This window comes from Bombina bombina, chromosome 4 (genome assembly GCF_027579735.1).
Source record: "Bombina bombina isolate aBomBom1 chromosome 4, aBomBom1.pri, whole genome shotgun sequence".
Lineage (NCBI taxonomy): Eukaryota > Metazoa > Chordata > Amphibia > Anura > Bombinatoridae > Bombina > Bombina bombina.
This window is the reverse complement of record NC_069502.1, coordinates 943,478,532-943,494,787: the sequence shown is the minus strand read 5'-3', so window position 1 is coordinate 943,494,787 and position 16,256 is coordinate 943,478,532. Positions and strand designations below refer to the sequence as shown.

General features: G+C 32.5%; 1 protein-coding gene across 1 annotated transcript in view; it reads left to right on the top strand.

The window, feature by feature from the left end:
* The window catches only part of SLC8A1 (solute carrier family 8 member A1), a 480,484-nt gene that overhangs the window by 315,094 nt on the left and 149,134 nt on the right, over window positions 1–16,256 (top strand). Inside the window, exons 3-4 of the mRNA XM_053711941.1 lie at window positions 8,807–8,913; window positions 11,997–12,017. Of these exons, the coding sequence (XP_053567916.1) occupies window positions 8,807–8,913; window positions 11,997–12,017 (128 nt within the window). The remainder of the gene's footprint in view (window positions 1–8,806; window positions 8,914–11,996; window positions 12,018–16,256) is intronic.

Here is a 16,256-nt window from a genome sequence, read left to right as displayed (position 1 = left end):
GCTATAATGATTAACAGAGGAAGCTATTGAAAAACATTTTTATCCTATTGACCGGTGTCAGCTCATACCATTTCAACAAACTAGATTGTGATTCTATCTTTATCTACATAGACAAATAGCTTTCATCACATCATTTTATTTGTTATCTGTATTATTGAAAGGGAGTACAGTGGAATCATTATATGATTCTATTTGAATTTACCACTACGATTGATGACCTTTACCTTTCAAACTAATTAATGTACAGGGACAAATTAATGGACCAGTAAATACAGTAGATTTGCATAATTGCTATGTCTTTTTCCACTCCTCCTGTATCATGTGACAACCATCAGCCAATCATAAATGCATATACATATAATCTGTGATTTCTTCCACATGCTCAGTAGGAGCTGATGACTCAAAAAGTCTAAATATAAAAAAGACTGTTCAAATTTTTTTAATGGAAGTAAATCAGAAAGTTGCTTAAAATTGCATGTTCTGTCTGAATCATGAAAGTTTCATTTTGACTTGAGTGTCCGTTTAATCAATTTAAACAATATAATTTAGCGGAAATCAATCATCTAAAGTAGGTTGGCCAACTTGTAGCCCATGGGCCACATGCAGCCCTCTGCACTACTTTTTTTGGCCCCCTTGGAAATAGCAGAACTAAGAATGTGTGTCATAGTTTTTGTGGCTCTAAGAAAAAGTGGAACTAAAAATGAGTGTTTTGGTTATTTCTGGTGGGTGGGTTAACAAGGTGACAAGTCAAACAAACCATCTGGAGAGTAGAACAGCAGACAGAGGGTACCCTACAACCATGTACATTTTCAGGAAATATTTTATTTTGTGTTTAATAACTATATATATATATATAACGCTTAAATATAGATTTGTGGCTTTCATGTGTTATGAAGTTGGCCCTCACTGATCTAAAGTAAAAACAATGGAGAATCAAACTATTTGTTTCTTGTTTTAGATTTGAAGAAAAAATCCTATTTCATATGAAAGTATATTATAGGAGAGCTCGTTCGTCAAACTTTTTTATATTAAAGGGACATTATACACCTTTTTTTTCTTTGCATAAATGTTTTGTAGAATGTAGATGATCCATTTATAAAGCCAATTAATTTTGCCAACTGCCATACGCAAAAAAAAAAAAATGGATAGCCAGGGAGTGATTGGTTAAAAAAGTAGATGGGGTCATAATCAGACCTCAGACCAATCTCCAGTGCCTGCAGCTCATGTCAGCTATTTGTCCATCAGGTTGCAATTACATCCCAGTAACTCTTCAACCTCAGCTGTGTTTTTTGCATTTATTTTACTGGACAGCTGGTTGAAATACTGGACTGCCCGGCTAAAAACTGGACACCTGACAACCCTTGATTATACAGTCCTTGTCACTGGCACCTTAATATGTGTCACTGCTGGCTATCTGAGCTGGCACAAGCTGTTATGTGAGTGTGTACTGTCAATGTAAAGATATATGCTGATAAATATATAGTTTAAAATTAAGATTTGAGATGTATGTTTTAACTTTTTATTAAATGAGGAAGTGGTACTGATCATGTGCAGACTGGATGCTAAAGATATTTACTGATGGATTGGGATTACTTTGCCAAATTCTCTTAATGCAAATTATATTATATGTCAGGTTAATGTTGTACAAACACCCTAAAAAAGCACATTATAACCAGGTTTACCAATCAATTGCAATGTCTTCAATTTTAAGTCCTGCAAGAAAGCAAGCAAAAAACTTTGTACAGTGGATTGAAATAAAACTCATTGCTTTTTTAAGTCAATTGATAGGAAGAGGGCTTTTAGTGTCCATGCAGAATTTTATTCTTTTCTTCTAAATCACTGGTTTTCAAACCTGTCCTCAGGTCTCCCCAGCGGTCCAGGTTTTCAAGATTACCTTGGATGAGAGCAGGTAAAAGAACCATGGTTACTAAACAGCTGATTATTTCACCTGTGCTCCAGTTCAGATATCCTCAAAATGTGGCCTGTTAGAGAGGCCTGAGGACAGGTTTGGAAACCAGTGTTCTAAATTATGCAATTCTACTCCAAAACTTTATATATACAACACATAGAAAGTCTGACACTCTCTTGCAAGCACACAACTAGATTAAAAGCTAAATTGAAGAGTTAGTTACAGCATTTTGCCAAATGGGTATTGGTTGGCCCAGGACCACATCAAGGTCCCTTCCTCCCTGGTTCCCTAACCTACAGCCACACAATGCATGCCTTTAACTAAACACCCTGAGATAGAAAAAAGGGTAAGAATATACAGTATATATTTCATGATCATTATGAGAGTAAAATGTTTGTAAAGGTTAAACAGTTCATCTTCTGAAGCCAACAATTGAGTTTAATTCTGTAGATATCTAAGATTAGTTTAAAGACCAGTTATGAAAAAGAATAAGATAGAAGAACTTGTATATAGAATATAGTTTGAAAGAATGAAGGATAAAGTAAGGTAAGGATTTTCAAGAACAAATTAACAGGTAACAGTAAAAAAAAATGAACAACAACACAGGAAAAATATGACGCTGGTTAAAGGGATAAAAAAGATCTGCCTATCTAATCTTTAAAATACACATAAGGTTCAAAGTGATTGGTTAGCACAAGCTCATTTACACCTGTTCCTAATTGTTCAAAAAGTAGAAAAGGAACCAGGCTTTTTAAGCGGTTTAGACCTAAACTACTCCTAATTTGCAAAAGTAAATTGTGTTAATAAAATTCAATTTAGATCTAGATCAGTTTAAAACATTTATATCAATCTTTATGTTCTGTGGTGTTTAATAGCTGAAACAGTAGATGATATGTATACCTAAGACAATTAACATACCTTAAATTATCCCATTTCATGAAGAAAAAATTAATTTCTTTTTTACACTTGGAAAATATATTCTATAAATATAAATCCTAGTTTGATGATTGGAGTTTGCTTTGTCATATCGCGTGTGATGGGCTTCCTGTTGTTACTCTGAATTGATAGAGATATTTTGACTAATTAATCTACCTAAGAATAGCCTTGCTCCTGCCCACGGGAAAAAAAATCTGTAAACAAAGTAATGCATAATGCCAGAGATGTCATTGATCTTACTACTAATGGGTTTGCGATGATTTACTGTTATGCCAACCCCATCAATGTTACCGGCCTGTGCCAAGATAATGTCTTTTGTCTGCCTGTGTCTTTTTACTTATTGCTGCATATATATTCATTCAAAGTCACTTATATGGGCCATCAACAAATTTATTTTGCATTTTAGTTACCCACCTATTTGTGTTCATAAAATTAGTTATTAGGGTAAATAGTGGCAACAGCTATATGTATTCATAAAGGTTTTTACTGCAACATTAGATTCCAAGAATGTAGATCAGTTCATTTTAAGCATGAAGGACAAACTTGATGGCTTGTATTCAAACAAGGAAATAAATGTAAATGTTCTGCAATCATCATTTAATGTTCTTAAGGAAGACAAATTATTAAAGGAGAAAATAGCATAGATGAAACTCTAAACTAGTAATGACAATCTTGGTTTATGGTTCAATCAGCTATGGTGCATTTGACTATTCTAAATTTATTTTTAAAGATTATAAAACAATACAAGTTCTTTTTTTTATTCTATTCTTTACAATTTGTTTTTAGGACTTTTGAATATTAAAGTTATATCAGAAAGTCCAGTAAGACAAATCTATGAGACCTTATTTATGAAGCGGTGGATGCAGTAATGATGCCTGTGTCAGTTATTATCAGCTTTTTTTTAAATCTGAACACTATATTGTAACCTAAATGTTGCTGTTTCACAGGAAGAATATTAATAAATTCCCATTAAAGGGACAGTCTACTCTAGAATTTTTATTGTTTAAAAAGAAAGATAATCCCTTCCCTTTATTACCTATTCCCCAATTTTGCATAACCAAATCTGTTATATTAATATACTTTTTTACCTCTGTGATTACCTTGTATCCAAGCACCTTCTGACAGCCCACTGATCACATGACGTTTTACTTATATATTGACTTGCATTTAAGCCAATTAGTGCTGTGTCTGCCACAAGCCATAGGCATGAGCACAATGTTATGTTATCTATATGGCTCACATGAACTAGCACCCCCCTGTTGTGAAAGCTAATAAAAAAGCATGTGATAAGAGACTGTCTTTAGTGGCTTAAACAGGCAGAAATTTAGAGGTTTAAAGGTTATAAAGTATATTAATTTAACAATGTTGGTTGTGCAAAGCTGGGGAATGAGTAGTAAATGTGTTTCTAACTTTTTAAACAATAAAAATGTTGGTGTTGACTGTCCCTTTAATGAGGTGCACAATTCCCAATATAAAAATTGTCTTTATAACAATCCCCTCGTAAAACTGACAAGGCATCTTATAGAATCTCACCGGACCAAAGAGCTTTGGAGAATCAGACTCAAAGTATTGGTTTAACTGTGTACACTGAGACAAGATAAATAGAATTTTGTGTAAATATAGAGGCATAAGTTAATAAGGTCTGCACTCACTGCAAGCTCAACCCATTTAATTGGGCTGTGGTTTCAATTAGCAGAGACAGTTTTTTCATATACAAAAATATACCTAAACGAGCAATTTCCCATACACTTTATACCCTGCAGTTGGTATAACAAGTAATAGTAAAAACATTAACGGAGAACAATTTTACAGTACACTGCCCTTTTAAATCATCCAGGACCAATTAATCCGGAATGCTGGGGTGATACTAGGGTGCTTCTTAGCCCTGAATAGAAAATGAGAACCTAATTTCCCCACTATTAGATCATTGGGTGCCACTGTCATTAGAGAATAAAGTGTAGCCAGAAGGTATAAAAATGCTTAAAATTTTAATAGAAAGGGGGCAAATTTGTTATAGGATATAGCATACAAACTATGTAAAAAAGGTATAGATCTTTGTAACCTCACAATTACCCTAGTAACCTCATCTTGTACTTTAAGAATATAATCCAGATGTGGGTTTTGGGACTAGCAAAAGAACATGCTTGTGAGTGTGATTTCCCGGGTTAACTAACCCTATACCAGTCATAAAAAGGGTTATTAAACTTTTTCCACCTTAACCACTTTTTCAGAAACTAGCCACTCCAGACAAGTCTGTGACTTAATTCAGTTGGTACAAATGTAAACAAATATTCTCTAGTCTGCACTAGACCTTAGAAAAATGCCCAAACTCTCATTTTATGCCACTTACAGTGAACTTTCTCTGCTGCAACCACCAAAGATTATTACATGGGAAACAGTTGTTTCTGATGTCAGTTATTTGACAGGCCCCTTTCAGAGTGAACCAGGGAAGTAACTACCACCCCCTTTTTATAGCATAATGGGATTATAGAGAAACGTATAACTTTTTTGTTATGTATATTCAGTACATATACACAGATAGGCAATCCCCCTGTGATGACAGGAGGAATATTTTGATATCAAATAATGACATGTGTATCATATTTAATCACCAAGTCACATAAGTGTGATAAAAATATGTCATAAGATATACTAGGGTGTCACCTTTGATTGACCTCGGCTCTCTCTGGGTATTGGATTTTTTATCCCTTCTCTTGTACTGACATTTTTACTAACTTGATGCATTAATACTCTGGATATATGCAATAACATTTGGTCAAGTTGAATTTAGAAACTATTTATGGCTGGATGTCTAGTTTTAAAAATAAACAGGGAAAACAATTCATCTGGAAAAACGAAATTATTAGCACCCAGATGAAAGGTTAACCCCTTACACCTAAAATCATGACAGCGAGATTATGGTGAGATCCCTTGAGATTATTGCAAAATCCCAAGAGATCACATCAAAGCAAAATGTGTACTCATCACTGACAATGCTGATTCGTTATTTTTTTTTTTCACCATCCAGATGAAATTACAGAAAGAGGAGTTGGGGAGTCGGGGATAAAGGAGGATTTATGTTGAGTAACATGTCTCCTTTAATGTCATTGTTTTAATAAATCCATTGTATCAACAATCTAGTAACAGATTGCAAAAGATCTATATATAGAATACAACTGACTATTCATTAAAATTGGTACTTTTTATTAAAGAAGAAAATGCTCATCTTTAATCTAAAAATAATTATCACAATATCAAAGTATCAAAATATCAGCTTTTAATATAGAAATTGTATTATCTGAGTCTTTTGATATACATGAAAATGTGAGATATATATATATATATATACTTTTGTTTGATGTTCTGTGCAGCCTTATTTATGAATGAAACACATTTATTATATTTTTAGAGCAGATAACCCTGTTACTCTTATCAGTAGTACACTTGCTTATCAGAGTATTACAAATATGTCAGAATATGTCAGAATCTATTAGATTTGATGTTCTCTAGGTAATCAAACAATGTGAAATCATCGTTCTTTACTATATTGCAGCAGTTTTGAAACAATAGACGGCTCTTTCTGCAGCAATTTTTTTTTTCAAGTGAGGTGCTTAATGTAAGCACTCAGCAACAATCTTGTTATGGAAGTGCTAGTGTCAAATGATATGTAGCCTATCTGAAGGTGTCTCAATCAGACATAGAAGGTTATTGGAACACATGTTAATTGTAGAAACATTTTCAACTTATTGCTAGCTAACTATTAGTATGGGATAAAAGAAGATCAATAGTTCACACACATTTCCAGACTCTCAGCTTCAAATGACAAAATAGCAAATTGTTTTTTGGCCAGACCGCTATTATTGAAGAAATGTCTAACATACATGATATGTGATGAATAATAGGAAATATGAAAATAATTAGTCTCTCTTAAATTGCCATTTTGTTTTGTGATGTGAATAAATGCTGCTATGTTCACATAGTTTTGTCAATCTCTAGCCTGATACATTATTTAGTTCCCAAAGAAACGTGCCAATAGCAAGTATGATGGTGTAGTTGATTATATGGCAAGTTGTTGTGAAAGGCTGGGTTATCTAATGGCTGTTATGATGAAGAACATTAATGTACAGAGTCCTTTAACACTGGTTTTGTTTACCTGTCATATCTTCCTGAGAAATTTTCAAAATTAACTTTAAATGTTTTTTAACCTGAAAATCTTTCCCAGAATGCTGATTTTAAATAAATTGTAGAATTAAGTCAATAGCCGAGCTGTAATGCACATGACATAAATGGACCATGCTTAATATTCATTCATTCCTTTTAATAGCTAAAAGATTACTATATTGTATAGCCAAATCAACAGCTAAAATAGTTATCTGTCACTCAAATGTCTCTGGTGTGTAATATTAAATGTATTACAAAGTATGTTCTAAAAACTCCATAATTTAAACAACTATGCAACTGCATAGAGTGTTTGAAAAATTATATTGTGACAGCAGAGCCATGATAAAGGAAGCAACTGGGGAGCCTGCAGATAAATATTTAATCAAATTTATATTAATACTATAGAATTTGGATAACATGTTTCATTAAATTGACATGAAAGCGCTCTTTAAATAAATGTTTTTTTATAATGCAGTAAATAAAGTTTTTTCTCAGTACACATGTTTATAAAAAAATATAAATTTTTGAATTTATACTAAAATTTAAAAAATAAATAAGCTCCACCCCAAAGGAGCGTATTCCTGCTAAGAGATTAAAGGGGCAGTAAACGGAAAAAATATGTTACATAATTCTGCACTATATGCAGAAATATGTAACATTATCCTAGCGATACCTTAAAAAACAAGAGATTTGAGAGATTTACCCCCACAGATATACTTACCTTCTGTTCCTCAGAAGCCTCTTATGATTTTTTTTTCTCAAAAGTGTATCACGGCCGCGCTGCCTAATCACAGCAAGCTCGATTGCGCCATTGAACTAACTGTTGTGCGCTCCTGTGCTGGGTAAAGCAGCCTTCAGCTTTACACAGCATGGGAGTATGCTACATTTAGTTCAGTGCCGCAACCGAGTGCTGTGATTACAGCATCAGCAGCTAATCAGTCCTTGTTTTCAGAACCAGAGATAACAAGTTTTTCACTAGCTACCTATGTCCAGCATGTAACCTACTAATATAGAGTAATCTTGCATTAGTTTACAGCCCTTAGTAGTGCTGCTAGTTATACTGAATTTGTCTTTAGTAGAACTTAAAAATTAAGTAGCATGTATTGAGAAAATATAGTTATTGCATTAAGCAATCAGCATTTAACGAGTGCTTTATTGTTTCTTAAAAAAAAAAAGTAGTTTTTTTTATTTGCTCATGAAAAATAAGTGGTCTGAAATTGAGTAAACTTGTATATTGTTTGGGTGGGTGCAGAATATTACACTAGTGCACAGCCCTCTGTCTCAAGTCTGTAGATGGTATGCATTTTTGTACATAGAGGGTTAATGTATCACCATAATTAGAAGAGAACTCAATATCTCTAAACAGATAGTTAAAGGGTTAATATAATGTTTTTAAAATGTGGGGAAGAAAGAAGTATTTTATGTGCTGTAAGATAACATCATTTTCTCGATTTCAGATCATTCTTTTGCAAGCATAGATGATTGTATTGCTTAAACCTTTGTATTAAATTATGAAAGTATTTTATGAATATAATACATTTGATATTTTATTTGTTTTGTTTAATATGCAATTCTTTTACAGGTGCACCCGAACTCTGTTGCCCTGTTGTCTTAATAGTTTACATGTGTAATATTCTGGAATTTACTTAATACATTTTTTGGTTTGCTCTTTCCTCTACTTTTTTGCCATACACTTTTACTCTGTATATTTCATGTAATCTTAATCTGCATACATTAGTTTTTTTTCCTTCCTTTTTTCTCTACGCTTCTCTTCTTCAATCTATCCTTCTCTTCTTGCAGCAAAACCATATCAGTGAAAATAATTGATGATGAGGAATATGAGAAAAACAAGACCTTCTTCCTTGAGATTGGGGAACCTCGTCTGATGGAGATGAGTGAGAAGAAAGGTGGGGGATCTGCTTTGAGGCTGAACCCTAACCACTTTAACGTCTTACCTATCACACTTGGATGGCTTGTTCGAATCATTGACTCAAATGCACACATCTATTTACGTATGTAAAACAGCAGCCATTACATTACATGATAGAGTAGAGTATACTATTTAAAGTTAATCCAATACGTTGATGACATATTTCTTGAGAATACTAGTTAATCTATAAAATAACAATACACATAAACATATTTTCCCATAATGCAGATTATACAAGTAATGGATCAGCTTACTACATACTTGAATCTATGTGTGCAGGTTCCTCAACTCATAACATCATAATAACCATCAGGCTTTTTTTTTTAACTTAAAAGCATGAGTGTGTGACTCCAACCATCCATTTCCCTTTGTCTTGTGTCCCCACAGGAAGTTCATTACCCTTAAAATACTTGACAGAGAGGAGTATGACAAAGAGTCCTATTTCTTCCTTGTGCTTCAAGAACCAATCTGGAAACGAAGAGGAATGAAAGGTGTGAGAGTATAATAAGACAAACTAGCAAGAAAAAAAATATCCTCTTCTCTTTGTAACTCCCTACTCTCACACTTGCTCTCTCCTCTTGCTTAGCCTCTGAACTCTGTGCAATGCTTTCTGTACAGCTTAGCCAGCTCTTTGTTTATCCTCTCATCTAGCACTAAAAAATAGGCATCTTTTTGTTTTGGCTATCTGTTTATATGAATGGTAAGGTGTAAAAAACAATCCTTTACCATCAGACATATAGCATCTGGCAAAGATCTATGAAAATGAATTGATCTAAGATATCCTAGGCATTTTTTTTTAATTAACTTATTTTGCATAGTCTGTTGATATGCAACAAGTCCCAACCAATATCAGTTCAATGTATATGTTTATAATTTAAAAGAATGCCTTATCCATCTAAACATATGTTATAAGTAGACAAGTCACACATTTTGTGCCTTCTATAACCATCTTATTACCCTTTTACCTAGATAAAAGGCAGCTCCACCTACCTAGCCGTTAATAGCAATAACTTAGATGCTCCTTTCCATCACCTTTAGTTTTGCAGGTCCAGCATTTTGTTGGGAATGTGGAAAGTTGCTGTCCACAGTTGATTTTTTCCCCAAAGTTACATTGGATAAGCCAATACTAATCCTTTGGAATATAATTTATCATCTCCCTTTTCAGTATAGTGATGCTAGGGAATTGTTGTAAACAAATCATTGAATATTCATTTTACTAACGCAGCCATATATTTTTCATGAAGCTGGTGTGGAAGTTTAAACTGAAGAAATTTACAGCAATTAATATTTGATTTCCCTTCTTATAATTACCAGATCTAGCTACATCCATGTATTGCAGTGCATATTGGTTATAATTGCTGCATTGCAGTACACACCAGGGGTGACCCACTAGTAATTATATTATGCTAATAGAAGCATGCATGTGCATGATGAACAATGGAACTAATTTGCTTAAAATTATAAAGAACTACTTACCTCTATGTGTAAAGTTACTAATTATAATCCATTGCTTTTAATCTAGCCTTATTTGCATGTATGTTTTTTTAATTTAATTTACTGAGATATGACTATGCATGTTTCATATCAAAATACAAATAAATATTTGTATTAAAATTAAAAGTTAAAAAAAACAAAACTCAATTAGCCAAAGGTATTTTAGATTTATATTATGTATTATATTTTAATCTATGCATAAGGAAAAACTAGAAATAAAAAAGAACTAAAAAGAACTAAAAAGCAATAATTTAAATGGATAGTCTAGTCAAAATTAAACTTTCATGACTCAGATAAAGCATGCAATTTTAAGTAACTTTCTAATTTGCTCCTATTATCAATTTTTTATCGTCTTTTTTTGGTTCAGAACCTAGGCAGCACTTGCTGATTGGATGGCTACATTCAGACCTCAATCAGTAAACGCTACCCAGGTGCTGAACCAAAAATGTGCCGGCTTCTAAGCTTACATTCTTGCTTTTTAAAATAAAGATTCCAAGAGAACGAGGAAAAATTGATAATAGAAGTAAATTAGAAAGTTGCTTAAAACTGCAGGCTCTGTCTGAATCATGAACGTTTAATTTTGACTATACTATCCCTTTAAATTAAACAATGTAGCATTTTTCCAAAGAAATTATTTATTTAAAGCTTAATATAAATGATTTATGTGTCATCGTTAAATGCAATGATATTAAATATTCCATACTGAAGTTTATTTTTCCCATGTAGCTGAAATGTGCCCATAAACAAATTCCCAATTATACATGCATACCTGTTATTTTTTTTTAAAAAAAAATAAGTGAGTATAGAAATTAATTATTGCAATTAATTAACAAAATGATTACCAAAAATCCTGGCTATATGATAAACTGTGCCAGGTTAAATTATAACCCTAATACAGTTTAATTAAGTTCAGAATACCACTTGTGAATAAACTGAAATGTTGATTAATTAGAGACACCTTATGCTGCACTTTTTATATATATATATTTGACTGACTGTAACAAGAAAAATGTGCTTAAAAGCATAACATTACAATGCTTAAATAATTAAATATTAAATTATACTTTATGGTTACAATAGCATTTCACGTTTAAATTAGTTTTCTATAGTTGTTTACAGTTATTGTTAAAAATATATCTTTTAAGATTAATAACAGAGATTACACTTTAATAGAGAAGTGTTTTTTTAATGGAGATTTTACTTGTACACAGCTTTAATTTAATGCATCTTCATCTAAAATATCTAATTTTAAAATAATAATAAATATTGATAGCCATGGAATTTTAACAATATTATAGAAAAATACCAAACTAAACGTTTAAAAAAAAAAATCAGGAAATAAAATAATACATTTGATTAGTAGTGCTAGTTTGTTGGCAATTAATTTGGCAATAAGGTTAAACATTAATTTGGCAATAAGGTTAAACATTAATTTGGCAATAAGGTTAAGCTTTCCAAATTGTACAAACTCAATAGAGTCTGAGCTTCTCTCTGTGGACATTTTCATTTTCATTTTCATTTGTGATCTTATGCTTTTTGTCTGTCTTTTATGTGTTTTCTTCGCAGCCCTGTTGTTGAATGAGCTTGGTAAGCATTTCATTTCTTTTTATTTCTTTTACATCCTTCCAATTCCTGTCTTTCTATAATCAAACTTGTTTTTATGTGTTTTTTTTTTCCATTAAAATATATCATTTAAAAAATGTTTGGATTTTATTAGTATTTGAAACAAATGTCAAATTGTTCGAGAGCACTATCACGATACTAATCGATAGATAATGACACAATCCATACTTTCAGACATAATCATAATTAAAAAACAAACAAAAAACAGAGTATATAATTTTAACAGTCTTCTGTGTCAATAACCAAAACCTATAACTGTTTACAATTTATGTATATAGCATCCTTATTTTTCACTCAATTTTCTGAGATACAGAGTTAATCAAAAGAAGCTGACCTCTTGACAGTGAAGCAACTATGGAGCAAAAAACAACTTTTTTTTAGGTTAAATAATCATCTAACAAAATATACCACTTTTTATGTTCTTAAAACTAACCTGGGTCTTATACAAATGTCTAAATAGACATTAAATTTTAACAAATATATCATGCTTTTGAAAGAACACTATGTAAACATTTTCACATATAGTTTTGCAACGAAACAAAATATTTTAAATCAGAAAATGAATGACTGTGCATAGCCGATTTGGAAAAAAGTATGCTCTCTAAAGGTAGGTGGGTTTAAAATAAAATGTATTGATTCCCATTGTCCAAATAAGCTCAGTTTGCTTTCATACAAAGGGCCAGGGCTTTCGCGATAATTTGCCCGCAGGTTAAATTGCGCTCATATCATAAGCTGAGCGCAATCGCTTGAGCGCAATTTACGCTAGAATCATTACTGTGACTTCAGAGCTTTGGTTAAATGTTTCACGAAGCAAAAAGGTGTCACAAAGCACATGAAAAATACATTACAAAGTACAGTTACACTCATAATAACACTATCTAATAAAATTATTTTAAAAACAAATTCATTAAAAAGTTATAAGTGCTCAAAGATATGAGATCTCAGGTGTTAGAAAAAGAAAGGCAGGCATAGGGCTTTAAACCAAAGATACATACATATTCATGTCTTAAGATGTATATGTGTTTACGTATATAGTTGTGCTCATAAGTTTACATACCCTGGCAGAATTTATGATTTCTTGGCCATTTTTCAGAGAATATGAATGATAACACAAAAACTTTTCTTTCACTCATGGTTAGTATTTGGCTGAAGCCATTTATTATCAATCAACTGTGTTTACTCTTTTTAAATCATAATGACAACAGAAACTACCCAAATGACCAAAAGTTTACATACCCTGGTGATTTTGGCCTGATCACATGCACACAAGTTGACACAAAGGGGAACACTCCTGATTTGCATTCTCAATTCCTTGGATATCTTTTTATATCCCTTTCAACTACCTTTTCCTGCAGATCCTTTGACAATTGTTTTGCTTTCCCCATGACTCAGAATCCAGAATTGTCAGTGCAGCACTAGATGAAAGATGAAAGGGTCTGTCAGGAGTCCAGAAACTCATTGACCTTTTATACACTAAAACTAATTACAAGAAAACAGATCACAGGTGAGGATGGTTACCTTTAATAGCCATTCAAACCCCTTTTGTTTCAACTTGTGTGCATGTTATCAGGCCAAAATCATCAGGGTATGTAAACTTTTGATCAAGGTCATTTGGGTAGTTTCTGTTGTCATTATGATTTGAAAAGAGTAAACACAGTTGATTGATATTAAATGGCTTCAGCCAAATACTAACCATGAGTGAAAGAAAAGATTTTGTGTTATCATTCATATTCCCTGAAAAATGGCCAAGAAATCATAAATTCTGCCAGGGTATGTAAACTTATGTGCACAACTGTATGTATATATATATATATATATATATATATATATATATATATATATATGTCTACATATGTATTTATGTATTTATATTTGTATATATGTATTTACATACATATATACACATATAAACACATAAATATATATGTACACATATATAGACATATAAATAAGTGCATTGGAGCCCTTTGCAATTCAGATAGAGCATGCAATTTTAAGAAACTTTCTTATTTACTCCTATTATCAATTTTTCTCAGTTCTCTTGCCATTTTTATTTGAAAAGCAGGAATGTAAAGCTTAGGAGCCGGACCATTTTTGATTCAGAACCTGTGTTATGCTTGCTTATTGGTGGCTTAATGTAGCCACCAATAAGCAAGCTCTATCCAGGCTGCTGAGCCTAAAATTGGCTGGTTCCTAAGCTTTAGATTTCTGCTTTTTAAAATAAAGATAGCAAGAGAAAGAAAATAAAAAATAAGAATAATTGGAAAGTTGATTAAAATTGCATTCCCTATCTGAATCATTATCCCTTTAAGCAGATCCATAAATTAGAAAGTTGCTTAAAATTGCATACTTTATCTGAATCATTATCCCTTTAAGCAGATGAAAACATGTTAAAGGGACACTGAACCCAAATTTTTTTCTTTCGTGATTCAGATAGAGCATGCAATTTTAAAGGGACAGTCTACACCAAAATTTTTATTGTTTTAAAAGATAGATAATCCCTTTATTACCCATTTCCCAGTTTTGCATAACCAACACAGTTATAATAATATACTTTTAACCTCTGTGATTATCTTGTATCTAAGCCTCTGCAATCTGCTCCTTTTTTCAGTTCTTTTGACAGACTTGCAGTCTAGCCAATCAGTGCCTGCTCCCAGATAACTTCTCGTGCACGAGCACAGTGTTATCTATATGAAATACGTGAACTAACACCCTCTAGTGGTGAAAAACTGTTAAAATGAAAGAGGTGGGCTTCAAGGTCTAAGAAATTAGCATATGAACCTCCTAGGTTAAGCTTTCAACTAAGAATACCAAGAGAACAAAGCAAAATTGGTGATAAAAGTAAATTGGAAAATTGTTTAAAATTACATGCTCTATCTGAATCATGAAAGTTTATTTTGGCCTAGACAGTCCCTTTAAGCAACTTTCTAATTTACTCCTATTATCAAATTTTCTTCATTCTCTTGGTATATTTATTTGAAAAGCAAGAGTGTAAGTTTAGATGCCGGCCCATTTTTAGTAAACAACCTGGGTTGTCATTGCTGATTGGACAGCACCATTAAAGGGACAGTCAAGTTGAAAAAACTTTCATGATTTAAATAGGGAATGTAATTTTAAACAATTTTCCAAATTACTTTTATCAACAATAAGCTTTGTTCTCTTGGTATTCTTAGTTGAAAGCTAAACCTAGGTGGTTCATATGCTAATTTCTTAGACCTTTAAGACTGCCTCTAATCTGAAAGAATTTTGACCACTAGAGGGCATTAGTTCATGTGTTTCATATAGATAACATAGAGCTCATGCTAGTGAAGTTACCCTGGAATGAGCACTGATTGGCTAAAATGCAAGTCTGTCAAAAGAACTGAAATAAGGGGGCAGTCTGCAGAGGCTTAGATACAAGGTAATCACAGAGGTAAAAAGTGTATTTCTATAGCAGTGTTGGTTATGCAAAACTGGGGAATGGGTAATAAAGGGATTATCTTTCTTTCTAAACAACAAAAATTCTGGTGTTGACTGTCCGTTTAAACAAGTGCTGTCCAGTGTCCTCAACCAAAAGATGGCTGGCTCCTTAGCTTAGATGCCTTCTTTGTCAAATAAAGATAGCAAGAGAATGAAGAAAATTTGATAATAGGAGTAAATTAGAAAGTTGCTTAAACTTGCATGCTGTATCTGAATCATGAAAGAAAAAAGTTGGGTTCAGTGTCCCTTTAAACCATATTTTTGCAATATTCATATTTTCATATCGGGTTTGTGCACATTAGAGAATGTGATCAGGTATGCGCATATGAGAACTTTCAATCGTGTTTAGGTTTTTTCCACTTTTTTTCTCTCCATTGATTTCTATGGGGGAATAAGTTATTGTATGAGCGACAGTCTAATTGCACTAGAAGTAAGCCGTTTGCGCTTGCCGGGTTAGCGAGAGAGCGATAACTTTTTTCCATTCATATTATTATACCAGTGCAACCCAATAAATGCAAAAAATTTACTTATAGCAGAATTAGTGCTCTAGCCTGAAGCGCAAAATATTGCTCCACTTGTAATCTAGCCCAAAATCATGTAACTTTCTAGTAGGAGTAAAGCAAGTTGGCTAACCACAAACTAATTATTTTGTAGCAGACTTGTTAAATCCAGCTGATTTTCTGTCTATTGTTGGTGGTTTCTAATCAACTGGTTGTCATCTACCAATTTATTATAATTAGACTT